This window comes from Scomber japonicus, chromosome 11 (assembly GCF_027409825.1).
Source record: "Scomber japonicus isolate fScoJap1 chromosome 11, fScoJap1.pri, whole genome shotgun sequence".
NCBI classification, from domain to species: Eukaryota; Metazoa; Chordata; class Actinopteri; order Scombriformes; family Scombridae; genus Scomber; species Scomber japonicus.
The window spans coordinates 17,083,089-17,110,595 of record NC_070588.1 but is presented as its reverse complement, the minus strand read 5'-3'; the positions used below and the strand labels follow the sequence as shown (position 1 = coordinate 17,110,595).

At 37.7% G+C, this 27,507-nt stretch overlaps 2 protein-coding genes across 3 annotated transcripts in view; both read right to left on the bottom strand.

Annotated features, from left to right (window-relative positions):
- LOC128367831 (bromodomain adjacent to zinc finger domain protein 2B-like) overlaps positions 1–16,157 on the bottom strand; it is a 55,335-nt gene extending 39,178 nt beyond the window's left edge. Inside the window, exons 1-2 of the mRNA XM_053328488.1 lie at positions 16,086–16,157; positions 9,413–9,455 (exon numbers count right to left, since the gene is read on the bottom strand). Of these exons, the coding sequence (XP_053184463.1) occupies positions 9,413–9,455; positions 16,086–16,091 (49 nt within the window). The 5' untranslated portion in view covers positions 16,092–16,157. The remainder of the gene's footprint in view (positions 1–9,412; positions 9,456–16,085) is intronic.
- A 7,081-nt stretch (positions 16,158–23,238) lies between these two features.
- Positions 23,239–27,029, bottom strand: cd302 (CD302 molecule). 2 transcript variants are annotated; one of them, XM_053328792.1, is made up of 6 exons: positions 26,894–27,029; positions 25,684–25,809; positions 25,474–25,584; positions 24,559–24,741; positions 24,361–24,378; positions 23,239–24,199 (listed from the first exon to the last, which is right to left on the bottom strand). In XM_053328792.1, the coding sequence occupies exons 1-6, from the start codon at positions 26,982–26,984 to the stop codon at positions 23,997–23,999; spliced, it is 732 nt and encodes a 243-aa protein (XP_053184767.1). In that variant the 5' UTR covers positions 26,985–27,029; the 3' UTR covers positions 23,239–23,996. The 2 variants fall into 2 exon arrangements, with proteins under 2 accessions (XP_053184767.1, XP_053184768.1); XM_053328793.1 differs by having other exon boundaries at positions 24,361–24,375.
- Between the last annotated feature and the right edge of the window lie 478 nt (positions 27,030–27,507).

Here is a 27,507-nt window from a genome sequence, read left to right as displayed (position 1 = left end):
ATTCACAACCAATGGTTGCACACCAGACTAATGGGCCTCGGTCTCAGTCTGGTCCCAGATGAGACCAGTGAGTAGTTTGTTTATCTGACCTCCACAAAACCCACTAATAGGTGTTTTCTGTGAGTTTTAATAAAAATGGCCCTGTGTGCTTTGCATACTAAGATGTAGGGCTGCAACTAACGATTATTTTGATAATCGATTAATTGGTCGATTATTTTTTCGATTAAAAACTTTTTTTAAATTTCCACCCCTTCATTCAAAAACAAAACATTATTTCAAATTGACAATGCAAAAAGGCTCAAACAACACGTTGCTGCTTGGACGTCCCTGAGTTGTTAAAGTAATATTAACTTATAAATGATAATTTAAACAAAACAACTAAATGTTAATGTCTGATAGCTTTAACAAAAAGAGGTATTTTCTGTTGTTCAATCGACCTGAGATGTTGGAACAATAAAGAAAAGATAAATAATAAATGAAAATTGAAAAATGAAAAATGAAAAATGAAAAATGAAAAATGAAAAATGAAAAATGAAAATGAAAATGATAAAACTGTTAACAGGATAGAGCACACTTATAAAGCAATATTACCCTCCAGCAGTGTCAACCAAGAATAAAGTCTAAACCAGTTCAGCTTGGTGGTGTACAGACTGGTTTTATATTATTCTTAATGATTTCACACACAAAAATACAACAATTTGTCTGTGAAACTATATATTTACAGTATAAATTGTGGCATTAGGCTACCATACAACTATGTGCGCTAGATTCCCCTACTGATCTCCTCCTCTCCAACTGCTGACTGTGAGATCTGAGCAGGTAGAAGCTGTTAGTTCACTAACTATAACCAGGGAGCACACTGCAACAAGGTTAATGATCCACACAGTGACATCATATCATTGATAAGACGCGGAAAAGCAATAGAAAACCGACCTCGGCAGGATGCAGCACACACTTTCTAGTTTTATGTAGTGTGAACTGCTCCTACACTTTAGAAGATTTCAGGAGGACCGTTTTCTCCGCTTCTACCGATACCGGCTCTGCTCAGCTACATCTGAACTGCTCCGCGACTTGACGAGTAATGCAGTAATCTCGCCACACAACGAATCGATAATGAAATTCGTTGCCAACACTTTTAATAATCGATTCGTTGTTGAAGCCCTACTAGGATGCAGATGAGTACATTTAACAGTTGCTAACAACTAGCCAGATAATGAAACAAGGTCCAGTCTGGACTAGGACGATAAAGTATGTTGTATCTGGCCAGTGGACCTTCTTCAGGACCTTTTTTGGGTGTTTATGTTCCTGTTTCTGACCCACACATTTGACCAATAAATGGAGTGAATGTTCTCACTTAGCTTGTAGTTATACAGTTTGGATGTTTCTCTATGTGAAAAGAAACTGGTCCTTACCTCGGTTTTTGGGCTACAGTTTCAGTACATGTTTTGTGCGTAAAGAGAAAAACTTTTTTTCTCCCAAAATTATCGCTTTATTTTGCTTGTCAGCAAAAACTGCATTTCACAGTAAACAAATTCCAGTATCACTGGTGTACTGAATAATATAACACTTTTCTTTCAAGTTAACAGTTACTAAACACAACACTTTCAAATGATAAACTGCCTCTTATTCCTTATTCCTCCCCATAGTGTCCCAGAGATGTTCCACATTTTAGAACCATCTGTATTACTTTATTTAACAGATTTAAATAATCGAAATTTGGACGTGTGTGAATCGATTCAGATTCGTCCATATTCGAATCGCAATGCATCTAAGAATCAGAAATCCCACCCCTACCCGGAACCTCCGGGAGAGTTGGGATGTCTGCGTTTGCAGACAGTAAAATTCCTGTCAACAGTTTTCACTCCCTCGTCGTTGTATTCAACGGCGAAACCGAAATTAACCCACACCGGAGATTTGAATGAAGCCGGTGCTTCTTCAAACTTTTCTCTCTCAACTCCTCCGCTAGTGCTGGCCATGCCTCTTTGCTTTCTTTTTTCGGCTTCTGTGTGAGCTGCACTTTGAACCCGGCTCCAGTTACAACAGTGTGAGAGGGGGTGAGTGGGTGGAGGCACAACAGTGATTGGACATTAACTCGCGGGGAGGGCTTTTCACCTGCCTGGACAGACACACAGGCCTAACATCAATAAGGCATCATAAAAGAAATGGACGTAACATCCGTGACATCGCCCATTGGTTTGTGGACTGCTGCTCGGAAGTCAATAGTTTCGAATCTGGGCAGCGCCATCTTGAAAATTTCAGGTGCATGCTGGGAAAAATAAAAATACGGAAACTACTTAGATGGGCATGAGGTGGGGCCATGGGCGGAGCGGAGAGGCTGCGATAGGTTGCGAGGGCTGGATCTCGAGGACATAGGGCAATCAACCTGTCAATCACGACGTAGCCACACCCTAATGCATACCCTGCTTTATTGTCATATATAAAATCAGGGAGGCCAAAATTTCACAAATGAACATCATACTACATTGAAGAAGGCTTTAAACTAGCAATTGAGACCATAAACACATTTTGAAAACGTTTACTGAGGTTAGAAATCGAGTGAGAAGTTGGTGAATTCTCCATTGACTTGTATAGAGACGGAAGTCCTTTTGAGACCAAAATGGTCGCCCCCTGGTGGCCTTTTGCTAGAATGCAGTTCTAAATTAATTTTCTCCTCCAAGCAGGTTACCACATGTAAGCCCAATGAAGAGCAGCATCTGTTCCTACTAATATTGTCATAGCAGGGCAGCTGTATGAGGATAGTGTGAAACTGAACACCTTATACACATACAAAGCCTTACTAATGGAGGATATTTCACACAGTACCTGTTAGTGAAACTCATCAAGCACAACTCTGTGATTGCAGTGCGTAGGCAGGTCTGAAGGAGGGGAGGAAAGGTGCATGGCAGCTTTATATCATCCTCCTCACAATCATAAACATGACCTGCAAGTATAGGTGGTCATCGACCTTTAGAAAGCACCGCGACTTTCAAAATCATTTTTGCACCATGCATAAACATGCATGGCTGAACTACGATAAAATTAGTGAATTTAACAAGTTTACTTGTCATCATCTCTCCACCGTGCTGCACACACGGAGATCTCAGCCCTGCCCCCGCTGAGAAAGAGGAGAGAAGAGGAGAGTAGCAGCAACTATAAATGAATGCAAAATGCAGTAGAGACTCTTTATTCATGTGTACTGTTTATTCATTGTATTGGGACGTGCTAAATTAGGACAGGTATCATTATCAAAATATAATGATCTACATTAGGACATAAGATTTTGGTCATATCATCCAGCCCTCATTACTAGCTTTAAGAGAGTAATTATCAACTCACAGTATTTAAAATATAAGTTCAGTTAAAGGCAAAAACAGGACTAGACATAAACACTTCAAAACTGACATATGCATAAATATATTATTTGGCCTATTGCTGCTTCTATTGGTTCATATTGTTGATTTATCAGTGTGGGACATGTTGGTCAGGAGTAAAACCAATGCAGTTTTGAGCAGGTAGAGAGGACACCGGGAAATCAAAAATGCTGAGCCGATTCTCGGGTGGTAAAAAAAAACAAAAACAAGAACATAATGACAAAAACATGTCAGGCCTCGAGCGGTTTCCTGGATGGATGGTGGAACGATCAACACTAACACAATCATTTATTTTTGGAACAATTTTACTTTTCAACCCAAATTATTGTGCCTTATGTAACAGGATGGGAATCGAGAATCAGTTTCAAATCGTCCAAACCAGAATCAAATGCCTCCGAGTTTGACTGATTAATGATTTCAGATCACAGCTTTAGTTTGTGTTTTGAGAGGGGCCATTACCAAATTAATTCTATCTGCATAAATGTTTTCATCTTAGCCCATTATTTAAAATGTTGCTAAAACCCACCACCTAAACTGATGCCACGTAATAGATCAACACTGCTGAGGAATCTCTTCTATTAACAACGTTGTTTAAAATAAATCAATTAGAATAATTAGAAATTAATCAAGCACTGTTTCCATGTGTTGGTTTCGTGTCGATTCTCTGCTGTGTTTACAACATGCTTGGTCACTAACTACAAATTGCTTCCCGATTCTGCACTAACAACAAACAGCCGCTTCATGATTACAAATGCAATCTCCCACTAAAAAAATGACATTTAAATCCTTTTCCACTGGCTTAGTAAACAATGGAGAGAGAGATAATTGATCATGTGTTAGGGGATCTCTGTGAGCGGCAGAAGGTCACCGCCCGCCAGCAGAGCTGATAGGGAAAATGGCGTTGATGCTCCCGAGCTGCCATTTTTCATTCCTGACAAAGACTCCATCTGCCACCGAGCCATTTGCAGCCACCGAGTCAGAATATCAATGATTTTCAACCATTTCACAACTCAGCGTTCACCTTGGTGTCACCTCTGCACCACAGACTCGCTCTGTAAAGGTCCTGTACACTGACAACAAAACTCTATGGGTTCAGGCTTTAGGTTAGCCGGTATATGTCATCTTTTTGGTGTAGTTGTCCAGTATATGGGAAATATTTTCCAAATAAACACATAAATGTATAAATAATATTGTGTGACCTATAAGATATGTTGCCAAGACAGCTTAAATATAAACTTATATTATGCAAAAGTACAAGATTGAACTCCAACAACCCTGTGCTTTGGCTCAACATCAGTTAACATGACTCTAAAAAGTCTTACTGTTTTCTTTTGGATGACGTTACATCAAGCATGGGTAGGGATCAGCTCGGAGCTCCACCATTAAGTAACATGTAATTGATCAGTAGGAGGTTTATCTTTCCCCCAGCCCTGGTGAGGATGGTGCAAACATTTAGGAAAGATGATGGTGACTGAGGAAATGCAGGGAAACATTTAACTTATAGCAGGGTGCACGACTCCAATAATAACTTACAGGCTTTGAAACTTTTTCACCACCATATCAAAACAATTTTTCCGGCGCCGGTGAGCGGTGAGGTCGGGGAGACCCTGGCAGGTGGAGGTGGTGGCGTAGCTGCCCGCATGGTTGCATTAAATTACCAACAGCAAGACTATTTGTTTTATTTTACTGTTGTAGCCTAAATGCTCAGTTTGCAAAGTTTAAAGAGTTTATTCTGTTGACTAAGATACATGTGTCACTGTCAGATCATAGCATTCAGGTTTTTGTCTTTTAAATGCAGGTTATTATATGGCTAAAGCACACTGACTTGCCATTGTGTATGAAATGCGCTATATAAATAAAACTGGCTTGCCTTGCCTTACCTATTTAAACAAATGTCCGGTAGTTGTTCAACACAGCTGGCAGTCTGAAATATTAATATTAATTGGCCATCAAAAAACAAATCTACTGTAATCTCTGGCAGGGTTTCACAATTTCTGATGCACTCTTTAACAGAATAGGTCCATGAAGTAAGTAGCCAAATCAAGCTCGCCCAAAAGAAAGCAGGCCAGGACTACACAAGAAATTTCAATATTCCTCAGTGCACCCCTCAGAGAAGCCTTTACATGACTGTAGGCTTTCCTCCACTTCCCCAGTAGACCATGCCAGTGCTATCCCAAAACCCAGACCTGCCTGACCTCTCATCCTAGAGGAGAAGAACATATAATTAACTCCACAAACTAGACTGTCAAAGCATTTACACTCAGTGACTTCATCTTCGGATGGCATCCATGAAAGTGTTCAAGACAAACTGAAATCTGAGACTCGAAAAAAAAAAGAAGGAGGAAAAAAACTCCACTATTGTCTTCACAGTTAATTCTTAAATAATACATTACTCCCTTCAAACTAGCAGCAGATGACCTGAAGAGTCTATGCATCAGCCAGACAAACATGTCACTGTGTACCAGGTAGTGGGTACAGTACAGTGGGGTGGAGCTTGATGTTTCTCTAACTGGAAAGGATACGTTTATTTTGTTAAGCAGTAGCACTGCTGTGAAACCACAGTCAACACCTACCAACCAAGCACTTCTACTACAAAACCAACAGGATGACAGAAAGATGGGCTTATCTTAACAGCAGTACAAAAAATATCAAAACAAAACCATGACGCATCTTACACGTGACACACCGCTTGCTGCTGCTGAATTTTAGGCTTTTGCTCTGCTTCCATTTTTTTAACGTAAAGATCATCTCATATGGCAACAAAACGTAGTGATCCTGATTAGTACAATTCAAAACAACATTATTCATATGACTGCTATTCTTAGCAGCTAAATATGTCCCTGTATTCAATGACATCTGACAACAGCCAGTGTCAATGTATCCACGTAACTAACATATCTAGCAGTTGCATCACTCACATGAGTCTTTGATTTACTACTGACATATCTTTCATCACTTCACTTCCTTCCTGCAGCCCCCTTCTGGGCAGAAAATGGTGAAGAGCAGAAAGAAAAGAGTGAGCTCTGATATATACTACCACATCATATTACTCAGCCACGGCAGTCTGTTTGGTCTTCAGGAAAAGTCACAAAATATGGTCTACTCTTTGAAGCTACACTATTAACTGAAGCCCATAAATATTAAAAAAAAAAAAAAGGGAGAAAAAAACCTGTCATTTGTGTAACACGCACACACACACACACACACAAAATGACATCCCTATAAAACATGCCAGTCACCACTCCATCTGTAGAAAAACATATTTAGAAGTTTATTTGCAGCTAATGAGGGTTCACCTGTCCAAATCTGTCAAATCAAGCCAATATTGTCCCAAGTTCCAATTTTACTGCCAAATTCCCTCTTTTATTTTTTTCCACTGCAGCTGAACAGGAAAACGCTGTCCGTCGAGACACAGGGGGGAGATTTTAACTAAAAAGACTAACAATTCATTCGACTAACTCAAGACAGCTGAAGCTTCACATTATCTTCAGATAAACCTTTATAAAATAGTTTTGCTCAAACAGAGGACTGTGGATTTTGTCCCCCATCAAGTAAGCACATTATGAATCATCAATATAAATCAGAGAAAGAACAACATGTTACCATGTTCTTATGGACACCTGACTTTTGTTTGACAAACTTGAAACATAACAAATCTGAAATGGTAAAAATCATTCAACAGATTTCAGGTCAACAACGGAAACACAGAGACTCTTATCTGTTATATGAACATTGAAGCTTAAAAATACAGACCTGAAAACAAACTCCAAGTGACAGCGGAGACCAAGAAGGGATCAGTTGTTCATAGCTCTCCACTCATACCCGCTAAATCTTCTCCATCATCCTTTTCACCAATTCTCATCATTTTTCACTCTATTCTTTATTCACTCCTGCCTCTTCAGCATAGAAGAGTTGGGCTTACTGGTCACAGTAAGAGATTTGTCCAGTTTGCCTGGGAAACTAAATTTTATCTACCCACAAGACAGTTACAATAATGCCAAATCTGAGACAGCTGAAACAGAAAAAGAAAAGTTGAATTCAATCTGATCCAAGTTTAGCTAACTTGTTCGAACTACTACAGTGAAGTAAAGCTAAAACAAAGCAACTGTATTTACTCCATTGTTGCTGTTTGACTGAAAAAAACAAAATCAGACGAATAATATCAGAGGGACGCTCGAGGATTTACTGAATTATGACCTATATGTGCTATATGAATAAAATGTATTATTATTATTATTATTATTATTTATTTCAATTTTTTTTAATTGAGCATCAATTTTCTTAAAATAACTGACTACATTGAAAAATCCAAAGTTTACGAATATGCAACAATGTAATATGTAAGAAACGATAAAAGATGTGTCCTTCACTGTGCGTGTGTGTGTGTTAGGTTTTGAGTTTCCACATCACACTTGTGTAAGTGGCACACTGGACCATAATCTGCTTCTAAACTACTACATATAAATGTTCCCCTTCAGCAGATAATAATAATAATACTAATAATAATACTAATAATACTAATAATAATAATAATAATAATAATAATAATGTATACTGTATGTGTGTGTATGTGATATAAAGAGAGGGGGACAAGTGCTTTGTAGAATATATTTTCTCATCATTCATTAGCAAAGCATAAATGACTCAGGGCCAGAGCAGCCACTATTATGTCCAACTCTAGCAACCAAGAACAATAACTGGCTGCTATTTGCAACTATTTCTTAAACTTACTGTTGGGCCCTGTAGGTAAACCGAAGGTTACTGATATCAGCTTTAATAAATCCTTGAGTGTTTCTACTCCACACAGATGAAAGTGAGGGTGCTCAGCTTGAGAGATGCTGAAGTTCATGTGACCAAGCTCATTTTGCCATTGCCATTTCAATTCAGCCCGTCCACAGTGCTGCAGATGACCTGCCTCTTTCCAGGGTCAGTCACATAAAAAGTAGGAGATTTTGCCTCTAGATCAGGAGATGGCTGTGCACATGTCATGAATTTTCGTGGCATCATTTCAGCATTCTTTGCTTCATAAATGTTAAGTGAGCAGTTGTGCTCACCTTTAGGTTTTGACTGAATGTTGAAAGAGCGGGAAAGAAAGCGGGAATCAGAAAGACATGAGATTCACTGAGGATCCGAAAATAAATGCTCTTGAAACGAACTATGCCCCATATGTTAGAAAAGAACAAAACTATTTCTCGTCTGAGATATTTCACATAATATTTGTTTCATTTCAATTATGTCTGCTTTAAAACTGTGTTGATTTAGTGTCAGGACCAAGTGCAATTATCCTCATATATTTACTGCTTGGGGAAAAAAATGTTTCATGATAAATATCCCTCATCAATTCACACCTACTCCACAATAAAGCATGCATAACAGAGAACCTGTAAAATGAACAACTTGCAAGACCGCAAATTAGTAAGCGAGTGCAGCCGTCAGATGAAAAGCACACCTCACATTTTCTGATCAAGTAGCACAGGCTGGAGGAAACTGAACCACCACCACCATCCGGGGGCCGCAATTTAATTTTTAAGGGCAACCAAGATACATCTGTATAAAGCAACTGTATGTGGAGTAGCCCAAATTATAATTTAAAACAAAGCCGAACAATAGCTCCAACCCCACCAATTACCCCTGTTTGGCTCACAGTAATTTCTCTTAAAATACCCCACAGTCAAAAAAAGTTTTCTCCCCCCCAAGAGATTAAAATGTGTTCTGAAGCCTTGGCACTTCAATGCTAAGAAAGACAGGAATTAATTAGATATACACAAAATGAGAGCAAAGTGTAATGCAGCACAAACTAATTTCATAAAGGAGGACTTTGTTCAATCTCAACCTAATTGGAAAATCCTAATCCTATACCTAAATAACACTTTAAAATGAGGTGTTCTGCTTAGCCCAGGCTTTCCACTCACGAGTTACTTCCTTTCTAATTTAAGAAGAGCAAACAGGATTTATTTTCTTCTTGACTAAATCAAAAGGAGAATTTCAAAGAGCGTAATGGCACTGACGGACAACGGGTAGCAGATGAAACAAACACTTACTGTATGAGGCTGTCCTCAGTTCTGTGTCATCACTGCTCTGCACCTGAAACACGAGACAAAAGCTGTCAGATTTATTGCCTGGTTTCATCAATTTACTCATTCAGCCTTCGCTCTTATCTCAAAGATCCATGGTAATGAAATAAAAATGGTAATATGGATCTAGGCAAGATGAGTTATCCATAAACATCAGCAGAAAATCAACTGAAATGAACCGACCGGTGCTTCACCCGCTCTGCCTTTTGGGGACTGTAAAGACAACATATCATTTCTCAAAGATGCCTGTTTATTATTATCAACTCTTATGTTTATGTTACTTGTTATTAGTTATTTAATACAATTCCTTTACTTCTAGCAGTAGATTGCAGCTGGCTTCCGTGTGTTTTTCTCACTGTTTTTTACCACCTTAGTAGCTATTTTAGGCCTAGATGACAGTTCCGAAAGCGAAACAAGCACAAGCATTTTGGTCGCATTGTTAGAAGTTATTTAATCTACACATCACAGATCACATGTTACTGACCCAGACACATATCTTCAAAACCAATTTGGCTTACAATCAAAATGTCAGGGAAGACAGGTGCACTGGCTTTCACAAGGAGCTCATTTCATGTCACAGTGACCCACTAAAACTAAATTGATCCTTTTAAAATGTCTAGCCATAAGAGCTTCTCAGTGAAATTAACAGACCTTCCACTTTCATCTGCTACATTTAGGCGTTGTTCCCCAGAGAGAAAAAGTCCACTAATGAGTGAGTGACAAGACAATGTGTTTTCTCATATGAAGATTTCATTACTTGTCCACTCTCTAGCTTCTGAATCAGCCATATAAATCCTCCATCTGCGCCCTCGACCAGCAGTAACCGCCTTTTTTGGCTGTGGCGGGCTCAGTTTTTAAATTTGTGAAGATGCTGGTATCACATGAAACTAAATGACCTGAAGTATCCATTGATACCAATCACGTCATCTTAGCTTGTTGGGAAGGGGGGCTAAATGATGCTGCAAAGAGGAGACTACAAAAACTGGCATGGCCATTTTCAAAGGGGTCAGCTCTAGATATCAGAATAAAAATAGGTTCTATGGGTATCCATGAACGTCCCCCTTTACAGACCGTTTTATGCTAATGCCATGCAGTTTTGGGCAAAGCACTACAAAAGTTATATCTGCGTATTCTAAACATGAATATTTCTGCATACTGGGGTTTCTAAACAGTCTTGGAATTGGATAAATTGTATTCATGTGTGGTGATTTTAGTCTACATTAATTGTGAAACCATTTCTTGGAAATAAATTGACCTCACTGTATAAAACTGCCTATTGTGTAATCACAGCCTCAAAAAAATTTTACATCAACAAACTAGATACTAGATACCTGGGACATTCAGAAGACATGTGACTATGGTGTGTTGGCAATAAGGGAGTTTCTGAGTAATTTCCAGAACAGTGGTGTCTCTGAAACCAATCACCAAAAAATGCAGAAAAGTTTTTGATATCAAATTATTACCAATGTCTTGGTGTCTTCATATAATACTTTGGAGGGATTTTTGACCATTTTATTCAATTCTCAAGTGGACAAAAATGGTTCAACTTTGCACCAAATCTGTGTAACAAATGACAAATGACTCAAAAACTGCCCCAACAACTTTTGAGACATGAGCCTATGGCTAAGCCACCAATGGCTAAGGCACGCCCCCCTCCACTCACTCAGACAAACAATCAACATTCAGTAACAGGCGCTATGGCAGGTGTCACAGTAGGACACATTTCGCAGGAGGCCATTGATGATTTTTGGAGACAGAAAGATCAGATGAGAGGGATGTAGTAGTCTGAGGACTCCTTTCACTATTACAAGGCCTAGTCTCTTCAAGTTACTCAGCTGTCCATCCGTCTGTCCTCATGTTTTCATTTTAAGAACAGAAAACAACTCTAGCCTCCCAACACAGAACGCTGTTCCATAAATCAGGAGTAATAACAGATGATACCAATAACAGGGTTACTTCTTTACGCCCTCCTGGTGCACATAATGACAGGGTTGCAGCCTGTTGGTGACGTTGCCATACCATTTTTATGACTGACTGCCTGAAATTTAATTAATATAAAGATTTTTGCACTGGTAAACATTCAATACCAACATCCAGTGTCTAAATAGCTGAGTGACATTCATGTAGTGCAACAAAAAGAAAAAGGTGTGTTGGTTGGCATTGTGGATGGGTGCAGTAAGCGTTTCCCTTTAACAGTGTCTGATTGAGGTTTATGTCCTTAACTTCTAATAGTTGTCAGCGTTGACATTTTTATTGTTAAACATGACAATCATTTCCCCCTCCTTTTATATGCTTTGCCACACTGTTCCTTAATGCCATGCACACATTTTTGTGGGAAAACATGGACAGAACATTGTTTTGATATAGGGACAATATACACATTCCTCCAGAGATGTTGATGGAAACCATAAAACACCAAGTGGTACATTTCTCTTATTACATATTTTGCTAATGCAAAATTTAATGATACAAGCATAATGTGTGAGATAAATAGATACTATCAAAATATTGCTGCGGTATCAAGCCTGAACAATGTGGAGAGCACTATGCACCATTAAAATTCATCAAAACCACTTGAATCAAACTTGAGGGTGAAATCAAAGTGTGATCTCTCCCCTTCATTGTCTCCAAAACTATCGACATGTTTGCTTGTTTCAGCTTCTTCTCAAATGTAAGGATCTTTTTTTCTGTAGAGTATAATTATAAATTGAAAATCTTTGGAAAATATTTTACTGTTAGTCAGACAAAGATGTCACATGAGGCATACTCCCACTATTTTTCTGATGTTTCATAGACTAAACTATAATCAATTTTTTTTATCAATCGCCACATGAATCCATAATGCAAATGATCATTAGTTGCAGCTTTAAAAAAGAGTCAGCTATAATCCAGCAGTAGATGTGTCTACATATTGTTGTTACCTTGTTGAGATTATTTCCAGATAATCCACTCCAGCTAAATTGAGGATCAGATTTAACCACTCAGCTAAAATACTTTTTCTAAGCAATGCAATAAAAATAACTGCAGTTTACAACTGTGTTGTTTCTAGTGTGCAAAAGTTTTTAAAGTGTAAGTAATAGATGGAGTTGCAATGCACGCACACTGCATATGGTGGTGGAAGAATTTAGTCAATTAGGTTCACTAAGCCTTAGATTTTCGGCCTGTGCTGATCCACACATTTTTAGGGATGAATTTCTTTTCTCTAGTCTCTTATCAGGCCAGACAATATTGAGTAAAAATTAAATATTTAAAAATGTGGCTGCAGCAGCATGCCTAGCACAGCTAAAGCAGAAGTGTTTGTGGCAGCAGTGTCCAGATTTTAAATGCAACAGGATCAATAAAAACGGAGGCTGCAGAGGCGCAGACTTTGTGTGAGAGTGGTATGGTTTACAACAGTAACTGGACTAAAGGTCAGTCTTTCTTGTGCAACTATCTGACTCAGAATTATGATTTTGGAGTCAATTCATCCCCTCTCAGCCGGCCTGCATGTCCTGCAGCAAAGGATGCAAATACATAGTGAACAGCCAAACAGACAGACAACACCACTCGCATTTTAAACATCAGCCCCATTAAACAGTAAAGGAAACATCATTGATTCAAATAAAGCACTATGACAAGCATCTCCGGGCGGAGAGAAAAATAGACCAGAAAGATGAGTGAAAAAGAGTAATCTCCCTGACATATTCCTAATAATCCCACCTCTCTCGTGCCGCTCACCCCGAAGCTCACCCAATCATGAAGTGTCAACACTGACCTACAAAAAGGGACTCCCGTCAAGCCTTACATGTTTAAAAACATCAATCACAGCAGACAAAGAGGGTACATTGAATTATACAGTATTAACCTTCAGGGCTTGCATATAAAGACCAGAGTTTTATTTATGCTTGTATGTAAAGAGCCTCTGCACTGTTCCTTACAGAAAGCTAGCTGCCAAATTGATGAACCCACTCAGCCCTCAGCAGGAGTCCAGCATTTTTGATTAATGAGTGCAAACTTGTGGAAGGGGTAAGAATAGGAGAGACAGGGTGAAAATGGATGAAAAACAATTATTAACAGTCTTGCTCTGGCCTTTTGAAAGGGCCAAAGGAACATAAAAAGGGGGACAATCTCACATTCTGTAAGACCATACCAAGAGGGGCCAAGAGAGTCTGACAAACCAGACGTGTTCATGTGATCCCACTTGAGCACTGTGACCAATTCCGCAAAAGAAATACACAAATCTGGTTAACACAGTTTGGCAGCCAAGGCAATGTGAGATACAGTAGTTGTAGATCACTGAATCTACTGGTATGTGGTATGCTGCCGACAGCATTTAAGGTCTACGTATACGTTTATATACAAACACAAATGATTTCATAAAGTTTTACAATGTGTTCAGAAAGAGTAATTGAAAGAAAAGCTCACTATCAAGCGGTGAAAAACACAGTTTAGCCGAAAACTATCAGATATAAGTTGACTGCTATTATTTATAAAGTGCTACTTCGAGTAAATTTAGCAACCATGAGCCACATTCAAGTCTTTGGAGCACTGAAAAATAATGTCCTGCAATGAATCAGTGACAAATAAGGGTTGGCAAGATGAGCAATTCGAAAATATCTTAAAAATAGTTTTAAAAGCAGCATTAGGTTTGTTAAAATGTACATTTTGTATTTTTGTTGGTTTTATGTTATTTGAAATGACATTTCACCAACATTTTTTAACCAAAAGAAAGACTGAAAATGTCAAATGTTGTAACCACAAAAGAATGATTTATAGTTACTTAATTTTAAAACATCAAATAAAAAGAAACATTCTAGGAGTATTCCTTCATTTAAATATTAAAGCATTTTGTCAATATTGAGCAGGACATATCCTAAAAACAACCATTACATTTTTTTTTGACAAATTATGTCAAATGTGTTACAAACCATAGTGTTGCGTTGCTAAAAGTGGATTTATTCCACATTTTAGTTCACTTTTTTTAATGAAAAAATACTGGTTACACCAATTGACACTGGGTTACATCACGTCATTGACCCATATATTTTAAATATATATATTTAAATGCCAAATTGCTGACTCTTTTGATTTCACAACGTTAAAACCTCATATCTATAATGTAGGATTTCCACATTGTTTTCGCTGCAGAGGTTGTCAAGGACATGTGCTCTGAATAAATATGAGGCAAATTTAGTGACCTTCTACCTGTGTTTTGATTCATTGGCAGTTACTGGATGCATGCATAACACATCAAGGCTGTGATCTGATTTATCTTGCTGCCTTGGCTACTGAAGCCATTTAAAATGATGGACTTTATCAGGAATAATGTTTGCTGCCGTCTCACTTGGACTGTATGTGCCCTTTGCACATGCTAGTTCATTAGCAACATTCATATCAGTAAATGTAAAGTACTTCTTCTGTGCAGCAAATAAAAGATGCCTGCTAATCTGTAAAAACAAAAATCCATTTAGCTGCTTCAGTTTCAGGAGCCTCATATTGTACATGCTGGTTCACCGTCACACTGTATTGGCTTTACTGGGGCACATGAATAAAATGACACCTTATTAGGAATACCTGTGCTTTTCCTACAATCAATAAAAGTGTCTGCTATTAAAATCCTACAATATCTCAAGGACGGTCTTTATCATTTATTTCATGAGTTTACTGTTGAATTTCCCTCATTGTTGCACTTTTAAATGTTGTTTTTCTAATTTGTGTTTCTTTGGCCTCTGTACCAGTCTGCGTGTGTGTGTGTGTGTGTGTGTGTGTGTGTGTGTGTGTGTGTGTGTGTGTGTGTGTGTGTGTACCTTGACAGACAGAGATACTGTTGGTCATTCATTTTACTTTCTATTAAGTTTCTTCAAATTTAGAGGAAGCTGACCCAGCATAAAACAGGGGAGAAATCAGGGCAATGTTAAAATGTCCTGATTTCTACATTGGAAGTTAGACCTATAGCACCCAGATTTGGCAGCAACTACAAGGTTTAAAAACTGATTTTCTAGGACTAAGCACCACGTGTGACATTTCATGCAAAGAAGATAACATACATCTAACATATCAAATATAATCCCATAATTCAAACTTCTCAGACCTCTAAAACATTTTCTACTTCTGTGATGAAATTGGGTTCAATTTTAATTGAACATAAATCAAGGTCGTTTCTTTCTATGTTTTCTCCTCCAAAGTTTCTTAACTTTGTTCCAGATAAACGCCGTTTCGATTATGTTAATTGAAATGCCTCAAGATGGCGAATGCCTTGTTGTTAATACGAAAGAAGAAAAATGGAGGGTATTGTCATAATCTCTAAGGGTAAATTTCAGCCCAGACCGCAGCTGCAGCATTAGCTGCGCTCTCCTTTAAGAGGAAGCCACAAAAAGAGGATATAGAGGGGGGGAGAGACACCGGCAGGCTGCCCGGCTTTAACACGGATAAAGACAAAAACATTTAATAGGCAAGATGAAGGAGATACAAAATTAAGAAAGCACAGCTGTATTATGCACAGTTACTGGATAAATTCATGACATGTTCTCACACGAGGCTCCAAACCACAACAACCATTTCACAAGCAGCCAGACATTACTTTTTCTCCATAAATGATTCACTCCCACATGAAGCTTACTGTGAGCTGAAAACCTGATAATATTCTTACAAGCTAACTTACGTTCATGTTTTCACTGGCGGTTTATCAACGTTTCTGGATAAACGGTGAATCCGCAGAGTGGAGCAGCTGGCAACAAAGACATGATGCATGCTGCAAGGTAAACACAAGACCGGACAGCACTGCCTGAGTCTCTCTGTGTGAGTATGACCGGTGTCACGTTAACGTTAGTTGCCCAACTGTGTCTAAACACTCTTTTCCCAATCAAGTTACCGTTTCAACATGTGAACTGTTATTTTCTTGGCAAAGTTGAGCTCAGCAGCACCCACAAACGCTTCATCTACTTTTGACATCAACTTTTTTTTTCTTTTTAAATCGCCGTGTTGAACTCACGGGGCGGACAACCAGCAAGTGTAGGAAAAGGATGCTACCGCTGTGTGTTTAACGTTAGCAGATGAACGTTAGCTTAGCGGTTAGCTCCGAGCGACAGAAATTTGTAAAATAACAAACTGCTGAATATAACGTTAGTGAGTTTTATCACCTAGCAAAAGCTAAGGTTACAAACACGGAATATACAACTCACCTTGTCGCCGAAAAGCCGTGTATTCCTTTAAAACAGAGGGGAAAAAGGCTAAATTGAAATTAAAACTGTAATAGTTCACTTCCCAGTTAGAGCAGTTTTGAGTAATGTTTTTTTTAAAAATGAATGATGAATCGGTGAGTAGTGTTTGAAGCCCGGGTGGGAGGGAGGCAGTGTGACTGAACGTGTTGCTCTCTAATCGCAGATTGAACAGACTGACTGTCCTCCCGTTTCACTCAACTCAACACAAGTGACGTCAGCTGGAGGCTTCTCCACAATGCAAACTTTTGTGCTAAAAAAAACTGTATCCAGCAAGTGCACAAACTGACTGTGTCAACATCAACATGCACTGCACAGGATACTTAAAAATAAATATAAAAATAGATACCATGACGTAATTGATATTGCATATGTCTAATGGTATTGATGCATGAATATTACAACAATCCCATAGGCTACTGCTCACATGTATCCATGAACTCCTTTGCAAACAGGTGCACAGTTTCTTTCAGCTTGCAGTTTCCACTAGATCCCTCTCATGGCAGTGAAAGCAAATTTGTCAGATGCAAAAAGTTTGTTTGTAAATATATATAACCCCTAAAAATACTGGGCTATATAAATCACCAATAAGCTAGTGTAAGCATTGATTCTTTTAATCAAAATAAGAAAAAATAAGGTTTAAGAACTGACTGCCTGTTTAAAGCAACCAGACTGATAACAGATTTTTTTGGCTGATAACAAAAATTCTGATATCAATATATCAGCTGATAATCTTATACAGAATATAGACATATAGACATTAACACTTTTTTTTCTTTTTTTTTCACAATGATCCCTCTAAGGTGGTCATCAAATTCTTGATAAAGACATGTAATGGAGGCATGATATTTTAAAGTTTAACAGACTTTATTGTATGAAATGACATCAGTGCACTGAAACAGTATACTTTAATAATTATACATAACTATAGAAAAATGCAACAAAAAACCCCACATGTGCGTATATTAAACTTGTATTAAGAAAAATATTCAAATGTAGACAGACAACAGAGGCAGACCAGTATACTGTATCTGTGATAGGCCAATATGCTCTACTGTTCAATCTGATGTGAACTTATACTGCATACATGGTCATAATTTGTTTAGCAATTTATAACCAATAGAGGAGGGCACATTTAGGGGTCTTAATGGCAGTAACAGTTTGCAAATCGTGGTGCGCATTCAGTGCTGTTTGTATGTCTAAATTCTCAAAGTATGACTGAATGACAAAATCAATAAATAATGTATTTTTTTTAAAGTTTGATTGCACTTTAAGTATAACCCTAACCCTAACAGCTCAGTTTAATCTTGATTTAATTGTCTTGCTTGGGTAATTTGGCTTGTACATTAAAATAGACTCATCATCAACAGTTAACACAACAAGAGATCATGAGATAGCGGAATAGCGATAACACTAATCAAGTGATAACAATAAGTGAAAACAATGTAAAACAGGTAAGCCAAGAACAGAGTTAAAACAAGAGACAGGTGTGCCTTTTAATAAATGGTGTACATTAATTCATGGAATGCAAATTAAGGGAATTCATAGCTAATATTAAAAAGGAAAGTTTGAATCTATTACACCTGGCCCCAATGAATCTGTATCTATACTAAAGAAGGCAGCTCAAAGTCTTTATTGGTGGTAGGTATCAGTGTTTTCCTATGTTTTCCTTTTGCCAGACTATTATTAGAATAACCTAAACATTTAGTTCAGACCATGACCACATGTTGCTTATAATGTGTCAAAGAAACTATTAACAAGGCATATGTGTGTAAGTGATGATTGTAATTAAATAAATAAGTCATCTACCCGATATAGCAACTACCATCTGCCATTTTTGTTAACATTAAGCAAGCACACAATTGGCAACAGGCATCATATTTTTTCTTGGTTCTTGTTTATATATATATATATATGTATGTATGTTTAATATATAATTTGTATGCACTGACGCACCTCATGCCCAAGATAAATTTCCCAGACGGGACATTAAAGTATATCTTATCTTATGTTAACAGAAAAAGGGATACATTTACAACACAGTGTTATGGACACATTGTAACACTGAGAAAATGCTCTGTGGTGCTGCTGTATATCCATTGTGTACATATCACAAATTACAAAGTATATGACTTTGTAATGTATCAAGTCGAGTAAGATGCTTCTAGGAGGTTGGTTTTAATATAAATGAAACAAACAGCAACTTGTCAGATCAACAGTACAATGTATTGAGTTGTCCTTTTCTGTAAGAAGATGCTGTGTGTCTGTGCTCAGAGGACACAGTTGGTTTCAATCCAAGGCACTGCACCTTTTCACCAACGCATACTGTACATCAAGTTGAGCTAATTGGATACAGTAATTAAGGCACAAAGGCACATTTGAATTAAAGATGTGGAGAAAGAAAACCCTTGATCAGCATTTGTAATTTAAAACAGGTTTATTTGCTTGTTCACCATCCCTTGTGCTCATTGATTTTTCTCCCCCTCTAATTCTGTCATTTTAGATACTGCAGTCACAGAAGCTACTGGCCTGGCTGATTAAACACACATGGTGAGAGATGGAAAAATGATTTGATGAATTTGTCAGCTGCACAACAGGATACCTGGGTTTTTTTTTTTATATTTGTACTGGACAACCTCCATTAGAGAGAATGAGCAATTGGAGAGATCAGAGCAGCGTCACCACAAAAACCTTTCCTGGCCGTGTTTTTTTTCACGTCGTGCAATCAAAATGTCAGCTCACCTTGGTCATTTGTAACACAATAAATCGCAGTCGATGGCTGCGATGCAAGCAGCATGCTGGGGGAAGGGCAGTCTGTCCCCTTTAAAGGGATTTTTTAAAGTCTTGATTAGAAAGTATAATGAGATACCAAAGACACAGCAAAGATGATCTCTCTAGAGACTGATGGAAAACAAATTAACACCAAAGCCTTCCAGCACTGCATATGCGTTTGATTTAGGAAATGGTACAGTCTCTGGGATAAAAAAAATGGGGTAAATTAATCTTATAAAATCTTTGCAACAATTCTTTGGAGTTAAATGATCTGCCGTGCCATGTGAGTCGTCAGATAGGAAAATGTTGACTTGCTCCTCTATCCACATATAAAAACTGTATCTTGTGAAGTGTAATTGTTTTAGTGAGAACTTACACTTTAATTACTGTTTTGCCATGAATTGAAAGGAAATTATAAATTAATAACATAACAAGATGATACAACATCATTTTGCATGTATTTTGCATACAAACACAAAGATGTGGCACCTTATATTAAAACTATGACTTTACAAAGGTCAGGTTTATGCATCCATTTTATAGATCCAAATAGTAATGTAATGAAATGAAGTGAAATGGCATGTTTTTATGTATAAAATTAGAGTATTCTGTATCTAGAATAGCTGGCCAGAGAAGCAGTCGTCTAAATAGTGGCCTTTGTTTTCCTCTGCTAATTGGAGCATGTTCCAGTGCAGTGAATAGGGAAGAAACATGAGACTTCCAGGATATGAGATACAGATGCTTTCCACTTCTGTTTACAGACACCTTTCCCAGGAAAGACAAGAACATGAATAGAAGGTGAGCTAGAACAGTGTTTAAAAAAACAATAGACTAGCAGGAAAGAGTTCTCACTCTTGTCTTCATAGTTACACTAAAGAAAGAGTCACTACTCTATCCTATGTTTAAGACAAGTCTGCTTTTTTTGGTCTGTATTGTATTTTGTTGTCACAACTCGGTAATTCACAGGCTCGGTGAACCTATGTCTCATGATGTAGCATGGCTCTCATTTTCATTCCATCTGTCACGCTACTGTATGTCATTTTAATTAGTCATTCTGGGTCAGCGCAGACCTCTTCCTCCTCCAAGCAGTGGTGTGACAGATGCATGAATGAAATTAATTTGCTATTATTTAAGCAAAAATAGGACATTACTGCTGTTGTGATGAGACAACAGCCCTGCTGTGGTAATAAAATCCACACATCCCAGTATAACTAAGCAGACTGTTTGGAATATGTGGTTACTCATAAATTAAATACAACCCTGTTATGTGCCCCAAAAAAACATCTAATGAAGCTTTCAGTATGTAATGTTAAAATTAATTATCAAAATTAAAATTATCATAATTGCCTGTGCAGGAAAACACATTTAGAAAAGCATCTTTTTTTCACTGTTGTAAAATGATGACATACAGGAGCTCAACACTTCTCTGTAGCAATAAATAAAAACCTTTGTAGATTTAGGAGACCTAATACAGCTTGATAATCAGACTGAATTTCCATTTGACTTTCACTTCATTATTCATACTTGCATTATTTTATTTTAATCGCTGTAAAAGTTCAGAGATGATGGGCAGCAGTTGAAGGTTTTACAACCAGGCCAGACTATAGATGCTGTGCGAAGAAAGGAACATTTTCAATTACTGTTCAAGCTTTATCAATTATCAAATTGCATCATTCAAAGTTCCATTCAAAGGCTTTTTCAACACATGCTGCTGTAATGAATTATACTTTGTTGTATAATCATTAGGGTAAATTATTTTGGTATTGGGAAAACATGGTCAACTTGAATTTGAACACTCATCTGCTTAAATCTAACAAGAAGCCAGTCTGTACTTTGATACATATACATATACATGTACATATACATATACATATACATATACATTTGAGGTTTTCTACATAATTGAACAGTTTCAATTATGTATGAAAAACTCCTTTTTGTGTTAATTGAAAATACAGGAATCTTCCTTATGTATTTAAATTACCGAAGACAGGAAACCACTAAGAGCCTTATAGTGAGATACTGCTGGGTCATTATTATAATAAAATCAACAACCTGTCAGCAGATGGCAATTTTTTGTTTTAATTTTTAGCTTCTGGGCTCAATTCTATTATTTGTGCATGGAAAAGAAGCCTTTAAGCTTCAAGCAAGCATGCCAACTGCCAAAATTGTTATTTTCTTATTCCCTAAGATTTTAGTCAATGTAAGAGGCAAAAAAACAAACTCAAAAGAAGAAATTTGACATATCCAAACCCACATACCCACACACATAGCCCATATGGCACCATACTGCAGCCAATGGTCCTGCAGGTCACTGCCTTCTGCTGTTTGAACCTTCATCTTACATCATGTTAATAATTGGCAGTAAGACTGCATGACTTTCTTAACCTTAAAAAGGACTTTCACCTTGTGCATAATATAAGCTTTCCTTAATGAATCATTGGATTTTGTTTTTCATCTGCAACGTTTCAGTTAAGGCTTTATTTCTCAGAAATGTTAAATGATGTGTACTTTTTACACAATAGATTTTTATTACAGGTTATTCCCCAACAGCAATACAACAATATTCACACAAGAGTATCTAACTCAATTTCATCTCACAATGCAGAAATTTGATTCACTGTCCCACCTGGTGGCCAAATCTAGAAATTACAGGGAAGCGTGGGGGCTGGGTTTTTTATGGTGCAATATTAGTGACTGAACAATGTAATTATCCTGTATAGGGATATGTATAAAAAGTGGTTTTCAAGTTTGTGTGCGGTCCTCCTCCTTCAAGCAAAGGTGCCATGTAAACAAATGTTGGCGTACAAATGCCCATGATAAATCATTACGGTCTTTAGATGTTGCAAACATTTAAATAAGCATCTGCAGGCAAGACCATGAGGATCTGTTACACCACAGACTTCTAAGAAGTCTAAAATTAGATGTGCATGAATGGAAACTTTCAGATCTGTTACAGCTTGCAAAACGCTGCGAAATCAACAGAGCCACCCAACATTTGGGGGAAACTACACTTTCAGATGATTTATAGTAGATATCCTTTCAGAACTAATTAGACTATGAATTTTAGTTAGCTTACTTTACTAGTCATACATTGACGTGTAACGTATAGAGTTTTAATAAAAGAAAAAACAAACTTTTCCAACATTCTTTATTATGAAAACACACAAGGGCTCAGATTCTGCCAAATTATTGTCAGATATTGCACAAAAGCATTTATACAATTGAAAATGCAAAACATTGTATTATAATAAGAGGGCTATTTTACAGAATGTAATAAAGTCTCTATTAACTTCTGCATTATACCCATGAGATCAGATCTCAGACCAAATCTTGATTGTCTTTAATGCCAAAGGATGGTTTATTACCAACATCACAATCACAACAGACCTTAAAAATGTAGCAAATATAATGCCAAGATTGTATTGCATAAGGCAGCAAGAAAAGATTTAAGAAAATACATATAGTACTGTATCTTTTGATCAGTTCAACAGTACAAAAATGACAGATGAACTGCATATGTAGGTTGGTTTTCATTGTGACAAAAACCTAAAAAAAATACCTTGAAATGACAGGGAGACAGATTAATTAGTGCATCTTTTTTTTCTTTTTACAGTTAATCTCACACCTGGTCACAATCGAGAGGGTGTTTTAACAGCCAAAATGTTGATTAAAAAAAACAGGACAAAGTGTCAGACCAGGACAGAGTGCAGGGAAACTGGTCCGGGTGTCTGCCTGTTTTAGGACGGTTTCCCATTTCAATTGGATTTTTTTTTAACCTGGAAAAGAATCTGCTTAATGGACTATGTGACACCACCTCAAAGGCAACATTTACACACATGGAGTAATTAAGCGACTGCTCACACAACAATTGCTGATTAAGCTAACGTGTGGTTTTGATAGTGTGTGATTGAGAATTCCTGTTTCTGTGAATACTACTAAGGGGGAACCTCCACTACTATTTTACGCAAGATGAGAAGCAGAGAGAGACATGAGCATTTAACAGGCGGGGAGGGTGATAACAAAAAAAGAAATTCAACCAACAACGGGCAAAAAATCATCAATCTCGGCTACAGTGATTTGTGCTGTTGCTTGTATAATCTCCCTCTATTCCCCAATTTTATGGGAATAAAATACTGAACAGGATATTTCTTCCTGCTCAAAGTATGATTTGTTCTTCAGTTAATATATTCTTCTTTATATAAGCAGTAGTGAGTTACTTTCAATATGAGAGAAAAATAAAGATCCCAAAAGTTATCCAAACAATGTGTAGTGCCTCATAAATAGTCTGATGTTACTGTACATCCAATCACAGATGACATGATCACCAGGCTGTAGCTAAATGCACTGATTGGAAAAAATGTATAAGGATGATTCTTCGTTAGTGCAGATGACAAAAAAAAAAAAAAGCAGAAGTGGTGAGATTTTTAGGATGTGCCACAGTGGGGGATTAGTAATGGCGTCAGTTTTCTCAATCACACTACAGTAGTCTGAGTCATAGACATTGTGCTAACCCAAGACCGCTTCAGTAACTGTTTTAAGAGCGGAATTCACCTAGCGAAGAAAGCATGTACTATAGTTTCCTATGGCATGCTGTCCGTCTCTTCTGCCTCCACCAGGCAGGACCGGTCTGTGTCCAGGACTCTGAATGGAGGGTGGTACTCAAACGCTGTGAGGATAGTAGAGCCAAGATTATGCTTCTGGTGCAGGAACCAAATAACTGCAGAGACTCCCATGATGGCTACAACACTGAGAATGACCAGGGCCGACAGCAATGCACTCGGTTCTGAGGGGGACAATAAACAATGCAAGGAAATTCACCTCTATAAAGAAAAGCTCATAGAAGAATATGTTGTAAACAGAAGCTCAAAGAGGATTAAGTAGTGAACACAAGCTCATAGAGGAATAAGTAAAACAATGATGAAAAACTCAAAAAGGTTGACTTACTTTTCCTGGCTTCCTCTGCTGTAAAGCAAAAAAAACACATTATGAAGCAAGAGAGGGAAAACCCACACATGAACTAAAATCTTGTGACATTCAATACCTACGCATCTGTCATTTCAATGACCTCTGGGAGCTTAATTTAGCCAATCAGCAGTTCTTAAAAATAGGCTTTATGTGTTTTATTTAAAAAATAAGTCTTACCCTGAGCTGCCTCACAGACCACACCGTTCTCCAGTTCATCCTGGCAGCTGACAGCTTCCCACTTTCCTGTGTTGCTATGCAGAGCCACACATGAATCTACAGGCACAAGGTCTGATGGAGAGTAGCTGTCTTCCCAGTTAGTGAATTTCACAGGGTCCTCACCGAACCACTTCATGTTTTCACCTAACAAGACAAACCAATCAGTGCCACACCACAAGCAGCGAGAATTACAGCCCTCTAGCACAGGTTATGTAAGTGATGATGGAAATATGGTATCCCATTCTCAGAAACTGCACTGAGCTGTGCTATAAAACAACATAATATTGTTGAAAGAAATCACTGATGTGAATTTCCCCTAATTGAAATGTGATTTAATGTGTCTGTTATGGCTATTAGTTTACTGCAGCTTCCCTCACTGGAAGCACGACTACTTTAAAAACAGGATTTCCTGACATTGTGCCGGGATTTATAGAGAAAAGGAGGAGTCAGTGTTGTCATACAAGCATTTAAAAGTATCTGGCAATGGCAGAAACTGTTAACAGACAGCTCTTAAGATTTTTGTGGTCAAACATGTTGTTCAGAAAAATACAGGAATAACAAAAAACAGATAGAGTAAACCCATTTTTAAAAACTAGGAAAAGAAATTCTTAACTTTGGCTCAACATTTGCTTTAACATACACAAGAAGTCCTAAAGCTACTCAGAAAAGAAGATGGGTGTAATTTGAGTTTAGATGTTAATAATCAAACTGTTGCACAAAACAATTTATGGACTTTTGATATCTAACCCAAAACCCTGAAAGATTCAATGTGCATTTTCCTTCTAGTTACCCCCAAAACAAGTGTAAGAAGTTTAACACAAATTGAAAATTATATTTGAAATAGTGGAAGTCAGACACCATTGACATGGTACTTACTGGTTGTGTCATAGTACATTCCCAGCCACATGTTGACAATGCCTTTCCACACCTCTGGGCTATAATTAACGACAAAGTCATTCTCCTCAGCACTCTGGACGGTCAAAAGCTCTAGAAAAAGGATAACAGAACCACACACACATTGAAAATACAGCCCATTTTTCATTTTTTGTATTGACAAAATATGAGATAATAAAATGTCTCATGTACCAAAGCCTTGGCAGAGAGATTTTGCTCTCTCAAAAGAGTAGCTTTTGATTTTGTCTTCTTCTCCATGGACAAAGTGGTAACATCTGTCTCCAAAAGGCACCCAAGTGCGTCCGTCTCCAGGACAGTCTGAGGAGAGTCATGGAACAAAACATGGGCATCAATAGAAAGATTTGACACCTGAACTTTTTTAGTTATTTTTTAATTTATTCTAGCTGTGTGCATTTATGTAGGCTGGTTTAGAAGCTACAGGAGAAATTAACAAAAACGCTTCATAAACAAACTTACATAATTAATCACCACTTTCAAATGTTGCAACAACGTTGAACATTGGGTGGATGTCAGTTAACACGGATGTGACATGTCTGTACAGTTGAACACTGTTTTGTTGGTTGGTTTCATCTTGTGACCACAGTTCCTCTTTTTGTATTTGGCAAAAGCTGTCATGGTATTATAGGCTGCCTGCCACTTGGGATTAAATAGTTTTCCCTCATTTGTGTCTCTAAACATACCTGTCTTCTTTTACAGCTGACAAATGCTGCTATAGTTATCTGAAAGGTTTCACTTTTTAAGCAGTTTGTATTAACAGATACCTTTCTAAAAAGGTCAAAGGTGATGCCAAATCCTCCAGCATCAAGCCCCCACAGGGGGGGGGGGGGGTGTTAGGGTTTGGTGGAGCTGTTAACAACTCATAATGTGACCCTGACTACATAAGACGCCAAAAGGTTGGACACCACTGGTTTCATCCTTAATAATGTGTTCTAATTTAAAAGCTTATTAAATTATTATCCCTAAATCCTTATCTGACAAGTAACTAAAACTGTCAAATAAATGTAGTGGATTATAAAGTACAATATTTCCATGTGACTGTGACATGTATGGTGGGAGTAGCACAACATAAAGAAAGACTACTGGAGTAAAGTTCAAGTACCTGTGAACTGTACTTAAGTACTTGAGTAAATACTTTCCACCAGTGAATTAGTTAAGTTGTACCATATGTTTCGACATTCAAGGAAGTACCAGTGTTACATTTGGACAACTGTAGTCAAAACTTGCTGACGGCATATCTAGTGTAGCCTTGCACTAAACAAACAACAACTGAGAGCAGATAACACTCACAGGCCTACGCAACGTTACAACAAGCAACAGTACAAAACAACTATGGCTACAAAAACATCACGTTGTCCAGCTTACAGCGAAGAAAAACATTTACCTCCAGTCAAACCCAGGCTTGGCTGCGTACACAACACTAACAGGCAGCAAAACAATGTTGGGAAACGGCGCTTTTTCTCCCGCGACTCCATGACAGCGAACACACACAGTGCTGTAGCCCCAAACTACTTTTTACGACTCGCAGAAGAGTGTCAGCAGCAACGTGAGTGAAACCCCACCCACAGGACGACCATAGCTAGCCTCAGCCTCAGCACTATAACTACATTTTGATTAGGTTTCCTGGACGTCACTTCAATACAATACACAATGCATTGTTTAAGATATAATAATACATTAAATAGCCTAGATTTCCTGATCATTATGGGAGAAGATGCCCCACCCTCCCTCTTGAAAAGATTGTTAATTTTCTAATGAAGACACAATATGTGATTTCAGTGTACAGTATCATTATGCATAAGATGTTATAGTTTGTGGGGTAATGTTCTGGTAGAGTATTAAATGTTGTTCTTATAGCTAATACAAAAAATGAAATGGGCATCTTACCCCACTACTGGGGCAAGACACCCTACTGTAAAGGATAAGAGTAGGCTCATTTTGATTTAGGCATCTATAAACTTTGTAATTAATACAATGCATACTATCTCATCAAGAGCA